At 41.9% G+C, this 10,877-nt stretch overlaps 1 protein-coding gene across 1 annotated transcript; it reads right to left on the bottom strand.

Moving 5' to 3' along the window:
• Positions 1-5,607: 5,607 nt before the first annotated feature.
• Positions 5,608-9,711, bottom strand: irx1a (iroquois homeobox 1a). The gene is made up of 4 exons (XM_061777649.1): positions 8,833-9,711; positions 6,833-7,871; positions 6,423-6,498; positions 5,608-5,746 (listed from the first exon to the last, which is right to left on the bottom strand). Exons 1-4 carry the CDS (start codon positions 9,607-9,609, stop codon positions 5,671-5,673), a joined length of 1,968 nt encoding a protein of 655 aa, XP_061633633.1. The 5' UTR covers positions 9,610-9,711; the 3' UTR covers positions 5,608-5,670.
• Positions 9,712-10,877: the final 1,166 nt, after the last annotated feature.

Here is a 10,877-nt window from a genome sequence, read left to right as displayed (position 1 = left end):
CTGATTGTGAAGAAGTGAAAAGAAAAAGTATGTATATTACAAATATATTGCAAATTACAACAGCACACCCCTAAATTGGGGGTGGCAGGCAAGATAGTAACAGAGTAGAGAGTCTGAGGAAAAAAACATTTCATTATATATGGACAAATGTGCTACGCTGCGTTCGATGTCACCTTCTGCACAGCACATGTGCTGCGAATGTTCTGAGCAGGAGCTGCATCCTCGACGAAATGGAAATTCCTGCGCTTTAGCCGCAGCTGTGGCATGATACTTCAGATGGCTTCACTCCACTTTGTACAGCCCCAGGAATTAGCCCAAACCACAATGGCATAACATCAGAAAAGGAAGGCAGGGGAAAAAAGTCTGCCTTTATTATCTGTCACTGAGGAACTGTTTGCGCAGGGTGGAAAAGGGGGCGCAGGGCTCCCGGTTTCCTCGTCATAGATTAAAAACACCCACATTGTCACCTTACTTATTAATGTGAAAATGTTAGCTCTTGATTTAACCTAATTAGATGACATAATCCGAAGCATTAAAAGCTAAGATATAGATTGGAGTCACAAGCGTGCATTATTTATGACATGTACGAATTAAATGTCTATAGCCATATTAACGATGTCAAACTGCATCAGTAATCCATCCAAGCTTGAAGGAGCGTTGTGAAACAAGCCCTCTCCTCATAAAGAGAAGTACAATCACAGAGAATAAAACTTTGTCCAAATGTGTTTGGGGAGGGGATTGACTTCAAAGCGACCGCAAAACAACAATGCCGTCTGTCTAATTGATGTTTTTAAACAAACGCCAAACGTAAAAACTTCACTTCTGATGAGTGTATAATTACAGGGAGACAATGAATGGCTATAAATATCTGCATCATTACTAACCCCCCTGAAGAACATGATCCATACTGATGGATAATGAAGGCATTAAGGCAAAAATAATTTTGATCCTCCAAAACAATGGAACAACATTGTGTGCCTGCACCCAGCTTTTGTGTGTTGTTTGTGTTTGTGTTCGTGTGTGACAATGCGTTCTGGCTTCCCTAAATATAGTGCCGATCCAGATCGTGCAGGAGAACTCGCAGCAGACTCGCTTTAATTGCTCGGTGGAGTCATTAATGGAGCAGGAGCTCAAGCCGAATCGTGCGAATCGGAACACGGGAGTTCTCGTGCGAACGTCGGACTGTCAGTGCTCCTTTTAAACAACAGACACGAGCAAACAGCTTTGATCAACAAACGTAGCAAACAAGGAGATTATAATGAACCTCCATGTTTAACTGAGGTCTTGAAATAGATTATTTCGACTTTACATCAGATTTGAGAAGAATATTTGGGATATTAGGCCAGCTAATTAATGCCGCAGTATTTGGCACGGTGCATTGACTGAGCACCAAATAAGCATATTGTTCTTATCATTGAAGAGTGGAAAAAAAAAAAAAAGTTTTGTTGTGTTCTTGATTTGCAGTCAGAAAGAATGTTCAACTGAGACGGAGAAAACTTTAGTCTCTCTGCCTTGGTTTGTAGCGTCTTTCTTGCTGGGTCAAAACATGACAACGTCACTTTGAGTGGCCGTATAAAAGATAACCACACAACAACGTGAGCTACAGACAGTGTTTGTTTTCAGGTGTACTGTATCTAGATGCCAGGCCAGACTTTTGTGTCAGCAGGGGTCTACATGGGTTGCTGAGTTGTCATGGAGTTGTCGAACGAGCAGTTGGGCAAATACCAGCTCCGTGTTTCTATTTGCGTTTGAGTGTAGCCGTGCCGAGAGGCCCTCGCACATTCTCTCGCCTTTCTCCGACCTCCGCCATCGGCACCAGTTAGCGTCTTATTGCCAATGTTGGGAAGAGGACTTTGGGAATGTAGTTAGTTGCATTTACAAGTTTCCACGTTGAAAATGTAATAGGAGTTGTTCTCAACGAAGTATCAACATTTGGTACCATTTTGAAGACTTTTCGTAATTTTGAACAAATGCATCAAAAGGACCCTTGACCCAGAACGTGATGTAGATCGCCGTTCCGTAGCGGCTGCAGCTAACTTTTTGTTGCTCGTTGTTGAGACGTCTTTTGTGTCGGCCTTCAACTCGTAGCGCACTCGTGAAACCAGATAAACGGATTAGAAGGGGGGGGGGGGGGGCGGGGTAAGATATGGGCGGGCATCCTTGAGGATCGACAAACGAGATGTTTAAGTGGAGAAGGGGGGCTTGGATGAGGGAAAGACATTTGTGTTGGACAACAAGGGGTCACGTTTGTGGTGGTGCCAAAAAAGACAAGGCAGTGATAAACTTTCCACCCCCTTCAGTCTCCCTGCCTCTCACAAACACACACACATGCGCACACGCTTACACGCACACACACTGTCACGAACACAATTCAGCCCGAAAATGAATGGATTGCCACACTATGACATGTCTCAGTTGCAGGGGGAGATGGTCCTTGTTCGCCAACAAAGGACAGTGGCAAAATGGGAGAGGGGGTGAGGGGTGTGGGGGGGGGCTGTGCAAGAATGCAAAATTGTTTTCAGCTCAACAAGTTATGATTGTTTTTGGATGAGCAACAATATCATGTTTTCATCCCTCATGTTTCAGCAGTGAGTCCTCACGTGGAAGTAGAAGCGGCTCTGCTCGCCCGTTGGCTTCGTTTGCTCGTCTGCGCTTGTTCTCTTGTATATTTGTCATAATTGGCAATTCGATTCCAAATACAATTCCTTGTTGATATTTACTCTAATTAAAATATTTTCAACACATTTGCCATTGCAATGCCCATCTCAAATGATATACAGTCAAGCAGTAGTTTTCAGTCTATTATAGAGAGTTAATTATATGCATGTCTACAGCTCATAATCCCAAAGTGTTTTAAATAAATATTTATTTAAATCCATATCTCTGGATCCTCATCTTTTTTAATTCCTGTGCTTTATTTGCTTTATTCGTGCATGTATTTTGGCCCAGGGCGTATAGGCAACTAATGGCGGAAAGTGACAGCCTAATTATCAGCTCCGACCCTACTCATTACGCATTACACAATCCGCCGTACATCCCTTTACAAAATGAATAATTTTGTATATATTATGGCCTGCAGGAAACATATTTGCTCAAACCTGAGGGCTCTTTGACGACAAAGGAAATAAATGGGACACACAGAGGTTATTTAATTTTGGCTTCATACGCCAGTTTATGAGAGGATGTTGTTGTGTTAAAGGAGCAAGAAGGGAGGGACACAATTGTGAAATTTACACAATTTACATTTTGTGCCGCAATATGAACCAAATGAATATTGTCGTCAATGCATATTAACTCAACCTGCCAAAATTGAGTTTGCTCATGACATTAGTGTTCGTCTCATTTGGACTCGGCTGAAATTACACGAACAAAGTGAGTCCTATACTTTGGAGCATCTAAGCTGTCTTTTTATAGTTAAAAAAAAATAATAATAATATATATTTTTTTTTTAAAGTAAAGTGAAAATGACTATTTACGTTGACATTTTATTACCTTCTCTGTTCTCCCTGTTTGCACAAACACATTTCCAATTCGTGTCGCACGCAGTGTTTTGGGCATATATTTGTTTTAAGGCAACTACAATAGCAGAATGACCCCCGATTCCCCCCCCAACCTTCAGTGACCTTTTGTCCATTTTTCAACTCGGTCGTGGCTGTGTAAAAAGCAATCGCCATTTAAGTGACGCAGATTTATGTACACAGACATCCATCGCCCTTTTCACCTCTCAGCCAGTCCGCTGACTTTAGCAAACAGTCACAAAAAAAAGCTGCTTCCATCCTTCTGCATGAATGTTTCAAACAACTACATATTTTAGCGCCTCCAAAATTATTATGACTTATCTATAACTAATGCTAGTTTGTTAGTTAATTATAACTAAACATAACTAACATTATCATAATTCATGTTAGTTAGTTAGTTAGTTAGTTAGTTAGTTAGTTAGTTAGTTAGTTAGTTTAGTTAGTTAGTACATACCTAACCTATTGTCATACTATATTATCTATATTTTGGCATTATTTGTTCTGGATAACTTTGCCCACTTTTGATCAACAAGATAACCATGATTTCAACTGGTTATTGTACTGCATAGATAGTGATGTGCTTTTGACATCAAATCATGCTGAATTTTTGTTTTTCATTGGTTGGAAGGAAAATATCAAAATGAAAGCCCAGAACTGACTTGAAATATGAAGCTCACATGAAATGGCTTCAGAATACACTTTGGAAATCAAATATTGATTTTTTTACATTGTGATTTTTTTTTTCCGAGGTACCTATATTGTTTGAGGATTTTTATACACAATACGTTAAGCTATTTTCAGTTTAAGTTCAATTGTAACGACTACAATTTGTTGTTAATGCTCTTCCTACATTTCACAGGATTTCTTTCACTTATCATGTTGAAAAAGTGTTTCCGCGTTCTGCCTACAGAGGTCGCTGCGATATTGGAAAACGGACCTGGTTTTTGCCGACTAGAATCATTAATCCCCAGGAACGGTTTACGTTGCATCTTATTTTTTTATATAAATAAATATAAATATAAATTGCTAATTTTAAAATATAAGATGTTTTTTTATTTAAAAAAATAAATCCCTGATTGTCACATAAAATACTACTCCAACTCAATTCAGGTAACTAAAACGTTGAAAAGATTTTCATGTAGGAAAACAATAAAAGAAAAATATTAATCCCTTTTCACTCAATTGGACAATTATTGTTAGCCAATGCATGCGTTTGTAGTACCCAAAAGTTGATTTATAGTCTAACGATCACAATCAGACAGACAGCATCCCCAAACACTCCCCCTGCTCCTAACATCAACAATGTCAGTCTGCTCCTCCCCCCCACCGATAAAAAAAAAAAAATATTAATAATTTATCTTGGAATCGACTTCTCCCTCTGACAGATTAGATTTTAACCATTTGATTTTGTTTGGGCTGGGCGTTCCCATATTATTACTTAATGACCTTCCCAGCTGCTCCTGTCCATTTTCTGTCACCAGCAACCATCTGGACACTTATTAGCACCTCAATGCATCCGTGCACGCTGCTTTCCTCCAAAACTTGAATACCATTAAGCATGCTCACAGACTGACATTTTTTTTTCTCTCCATGCACCCCCCCAAAAAAAAATAAAAAATAAAAATACAATTTAAAAAAAGTAGGCATATGTAATAATAATTAAAAGATTTTCTGTTATCTTATAATTCCAATATTTAGTTTATTAGGCAAAATATACGATCTGGACAAATTCCTTCAACGTTTCCTATTTACAAATTTAAATCACATGATATTTACATTAAAGAAAGGACACCATAAACACATAATAATAATAATAATAATAATAATAATAATAATAATAACAAAGTAAAAAGTCTACCAAAAGTGGCCCAGTGTGTCTGGGTACAATTGAGAGCGATCGATTAACATTATAGGCGCGATTATAGGCTGCACAATAACAGAGGAAGTATTCATCCATATTTCTTTTTTTTCCCATCCACAGGATATTACCAAATAACGCCATTTGCTCCGTATCGACTGCAAAGACTGAATGCTACGCTGCTTCATCATTTCTCATTGTCCTTTTTTTTAGGGGGGGGGGGTCGTGAAGTCTTTTCTTTGTTCTTTTTTTTTCAAGCACACACAAAAAAAAGAAAGAAAAGAAAAGAAAAAGTCAAGCCGAAGAGAGAGCAGTGAGGATCCGTTGTGTCGCGTCTTGTGGACTCCTGGCGTTAGAAGGCAAGGATGATCTGGGGGCAAGACAAAAAAAATTACATTAATAATAATAATAATAATGTTATGGCAAAGCAGTTCTCCTATGACCCCCCCCCCCCCCCCCCAAAAAAAAAGAAAACCCAAGTGCGAACTCAGCTGTAATGAATCCAAATATTATTTGTCCAGCCTGCTGGAGGAGAATGCGTGTGTGTGTGGGGGGGGGGGCGGGGGGTTGCATTTTGTACTTGAAACAGAGGTAAAGCTTTTTCTTCCCTCTCTCTGCGAGAGCGCTCCCATGGGCTCCGGGACTCCCAGGGGTCTTTAGCGAAAGCACAGCCCAGACAGAGCCCGTTTTACTCGGTGACTTGATAAGTAGCCACACTATCCCCGCAGGGGGAGGAATTAAAGGGGCTGTGGGATGAGAGTCAAGACCCCTGTCACTCGCAAAGCAAATTGTGCTTTATTTGCTTGACTTTATAGCGTCTTTTTCGTTGTTTTGATTTTTTTATTATTTTTATTCCTGCACTTCATTGGCCCACTAATTATCCGTGTTGTGTATTTGCCACGATCCATAATTGGCCCGCACGTTTAATCAGACAGCTTTTATTTAACAAATATACAAATCATGCTTATTCTTATTTTTATTTGCACAGCAAATATATATATATATATATATATATATATATATTTTTTTTTTTAAACGAGTCTCACCTGTCATGAAGGGGCCGAAAAGAAGGCTTCAGGGTCGGCGTTGGGGGCGAATCACACCGTACAGCGTTTTCGTGTTCTAAAAGGAAATAATCACTCGATTATCATCAATTGCTCACCAGAGTTGTTCGCTTTGTTTTCCTTGAATATTGTCAGTGGCATTATTCACACAATAACATCCACGCACGAGTTTACCGTCAGACACGCTGGAACAAAAAAAAAAAAAAAAAAAAAAACGTCTTTAAATGGATCATCAGTTGCACACTGGTGAGTGTAGGTCAGTTGGACATATTGCAATCACGTGATGTACATGATGAAATGAGTTGAATTGAAAGGATTTGATTTTTTTTTTTTTTTTTTTTTGGGTGGGGGTGGGGGGGGGGGGGGGGAGATTGAAGCTGTGGCCCTCTCACCTATGTGTTTGGGGCTGTCCATCGAGGCCTTGCTCTCTTGACTGAGGGCCGCCGCAGCTGCAACCGGGGACACCACCACCGACGTCGGCTGCTGGGGGGCCGCCAGGTGGTGGTTCTGGTGGTGGTGGTGGTGGTGGTGGTTCCCCAGAAAGGATCTCACGTTGAGCAGGGAGTTCTGACCCAGAAAAGCCCCGTTGGTCCAGTTGTGGAACTTCCCAATCTGGCAAGTGTACAGTCCGTGGCTGGGGAGGAAGGCGGGGTGGGCCTGGATCTGAGGGTGAGAGGGGGCCACCGGAGCAGAAGGGGACGTGGCTTTCTGGGCCGCAGAGTCGGGGGTCGTGGCGGTTTCCGCTAACGACCATATTTTGGGCTTATTGCCGGAGGGCAAGGGGAAGCCTCCGGCTCGGTCCGGAGACAGAACTCTCGTGGTGGCGTCCGAGTTGTCCTTGCAGCCCGCGAGAACAGAGACGGAGCCTTTTGATTTGTCCAGGGCCTCGTGGCCCTGCAGGCCGAAGGCCCGTCTTTTGTCCAAGGCGTCCAGTTCTGCCCCCGCGTCCCTCGCGCCCCCATCTGTGGATTTATCGTCGTCATCATCATTACTCCGATCGCCGTCGTTATCGTCGATTTTGTCGATATCTATGCTCTCCAAGTCGATCTCCTCCTCATCCTCGTTTTTCTCCGTCTCGTCCCCGCTGCCGAATAAATTGCCGTCCTCCGCGTCCTCTTTGCTCCTGCCCCACGTCACCTTGTTCTCCTTCTTCAGCCTCCTCCTGGCGTTGGCGAACCAGGTGGACACCTGCGTCAGGGTCATCTTGGTGATGATGGCCAGCATGATCTTCTCGCCTTTGGTCGGGTAAGGGTTCTTCCGGTGCTCGTTGAGCCAAGCTTTCAGGGTGCTGGTGCTCTCCCGCGTGGCGTTCTTCGGCCTGGCCGGGTCCCCGTACTGGAACTGACCGTACGGGTAGAAGGCCGGAGAACTGTGAGCCGCAAAGCTGGCCGGGTGGACGCCGGGACTGTCCTTCAGGTCATACTGGGATCCCTTGAAAGAGCAACCACAGGCCCGGTTATTATGATTATGATTATGATTATTATTTATCAGTTATCATCCAAGTTGCGTGGGCGGATAAATACACATTAGACTTCCGAAATGCAGTGGAAGAATGTTGCCTGAAATTGCACACAACAAACTTCCACGAGTACTTCAAAAGTTCTTTCAAGTGTGTCACAGCACAACACAAAATATACAGCAATTACTCTTCGTCATTAAAATATATTTGCAGGTTTTATTTTTTATTTTTATTATTTTAAAATCGTACTTTGACAAATAGATACGTCAAATCGGGCATTTTATAAAAGTGTTTATCACCGAAAATGTTTTTCCCTTCGCGCATTCGTTATGCAACCTATTAATTCGCACATAACGAGTTTTTTTTTTCTTTTCGTTTGAATATTTTTGCTGTAAAAAACAAAACAAAAAAACATAACACACACGCGAGCGAAAAGACACATTGTGCGTGGATCATCACGAAATCACGTTTTGTCAAAAGTCGACTTGACTTCCATCAGAACTTGACAACAATTATTTTTACGCGCACCTACAATAACTGTCCTGCTTTAATTCGATCAGCTGCACGATTATATACACAAATATACAGTTGAAAATAGCCCCTTTTTATTATAGTATTCGTACAACAACAAACACCGAAGTCACGTTATTTAAAAAAAAAATAATGTGTTTCGTAACCACATGTCAATTATTTAACCTTTCCAAAAATGATTATTAAAACTGCTAGAGTCGTCGTAGAAGAGGAAAAAAAGTGTTGAAATCGCAAATCTAACAGTGTGGAAGAATTGAGCATGTATTTGGTTTTTTGGGGGGGGCTTGAGTTCATGCGTAACATTTAAGTTGAGTTATTTTATTGTATTATTTTGATGTTGTTGTTTTTTTCCACCCCCCCCCCCCACGCCCCAAGTCCACGCGAAGCTGCACGACTTCTTACCATTTGTGAGAAAAGAGCCAGATCCGCGCTGGTGTACGGTAAGAAGGCGCTGTAGTTGTGCGCCGCCGCCGCGTACGGGTTGGCGTACATGCCCAACACCGACGTGACCGCAGCCGCCGCGGTGGCCGACGGACTGCCTCCGATTTCGGTGCTCCCTCCCCGGGACGAAGGCGTCAGCACTCCCGCCCGGTCGCTCCCGTAGACCGCCTGCGAGGCGCTTAAGTACTGCGGGTAGCCTAGCTGGGGGAAAGACATCGTCCGCCGCCGCCGGTCACGCGCGATCTGCACCGAACGTCCACAAAACTGCGCGTCAAAAACAAACAAACAAACCAAAAAATATATATATATATAAAATTCAAAAAAAAAAAAAAAAAAAAAAAAATTGAAAGTGGCCACGAAAATTGGGGGGGAAAAATGAAGAAGAAAAAGAAAGCAGATGAGTTGGAGGGGGGAAAGTGTTGAAGGCAAAGTGAGAGCTGCTACTGACATGCAGTGCAGGAGGAAGAAGAAGAAGAAGAAGGAGAAGAAGGAGAAGGAGGAGAAGAAGAAAAGTGTGTTGAATGTCAGCTCGCTCGGTCTCCTGCGTCCGCGTGGATGCGATGTGATCACCGATCGCGCACATGCAGACTGACGCGCGTGGCCCTCAGGTCTCCAGGCTGATCTCGCAGATACAATTTGAAGTTGAAGCTTTGATTGGCATCCTCGACTTGAGCCGACAAGCTCCTCCTCGTTTGGAGCAATGTGCACGGGGAACGTGAAAATGGAGTCGGCGCACATTGGCTGAGGCCTCGCGCCCTCTCTCTCTCTTTCTCTCTCTCTCTGCCCTTTCTCTTTCTTTCCTCGCTCTGTCTATCTCGCCTCTCCCCTCTCTCGCTGTCGCTCCAGCCGCGTTTGGACTTATTGTATGTTAAATGTTTCAAGCTTTAGAGTGCATTCAACGACGGCTTTGATTGTTGTATGACAACCTGTCGACGCGATTTTACAGCTGTCGGACACCAAGGGGAGGAAACTCGTCACAGGAAGGAAGGAAGGAAGGAACTTATTTGGAAGACATTTCAATTGTAATCAGAGCCCTCTTTAGGGATTGTTTTTTTTTTTTTTTGCTTTAATTCCACGTTTAACTCAATACTTTCATTTTCCCAAGATATGTTTTTATTCCTTTCCAATCATTTAAAACTCCAGGCGTTCTATAATTCAGCTTTTTCCCCCCAATATTTTTACCTACGGAATTTTGTTTAATTAAAGGAAAACGCACACATGCTCACCTAAAATATTCTGTGATTTTGTAATTTATTATTATTTTTGCTATATTTTTTAATTGACCACCGCTGTAGTCTTCTTTGATTTCTTAATGGTTTAATTAAAATCCCCCACACACCTCCTCTTCCTCTTCCTGCTCTCTCTCTCTCTCTCTCTGTCTCTCCATCTGTGTGTGTGTGTGTGTGTGTGTGTGGTGTGTTTTGTGGACTTAAAGCAGATTGTTGTTGTCCTTTGTAACAGCAGAGCCACTTCACGTTTTTTCTTTTCTTTTTTTATTTTTTTTCTCGCGCTGCCTTGAAAAAAAAAAAAAAAAGAGAATGAGGAAAAGCTGCAGGGACAAACTGAAACACATGCAGAGACACCGGGCTGCAAAGTCGACACGCAAGTCCCACAATGTGCTTAACAACGTTTACGAGACTATATTAGGAAAAGAAAAAAAAATGTCTGTATATTTTCAACATATTTGGACGTTTTCTCCGTCAAATATTGTTTTACACCTGCAATTATATGAGCATGTTATATGCATAAGACATTTATTTGACGAAAACGGAATATATATATATATATATATATATATATATATATATATATATATATATATATATGTTGTAGATTTCACCCCCTCTTGAACTGTTTATCCATTTTTTATCACATGGGGGGGAAAAAAAAATCCAAAGTGCAGGATACTAACCTCTTCTTTCCTTTTCTGCCCTCTTCTGACACATCCAGCTTTGGAGAGGATGGGGGCGTTCACGTTTCAAAAGTTATATATATATTTTGTTTAT

Source organism: Phyllopteryx taeniolatus, chromosome 6 (assembly GCF_024500385.1).
Source record: "Phyllopteryx taeniolatus isolate TA_2022b chromosome 6, UOR_Ptae_1.2, whole genome shotgun sequence".
Lineage (NCBI taxonomy): Eukaryota > Metazoa > Chordata > Actinopteri > Syngnathiformes > Syngnathidae > Phyllopteryx > Phyllopteryx taeniolatus.
The sequence above is the reverse complement of the archived record's forward strand: the minus strand, read 5'-3'. Positions and strand labels throughout refer to the sequence as shown.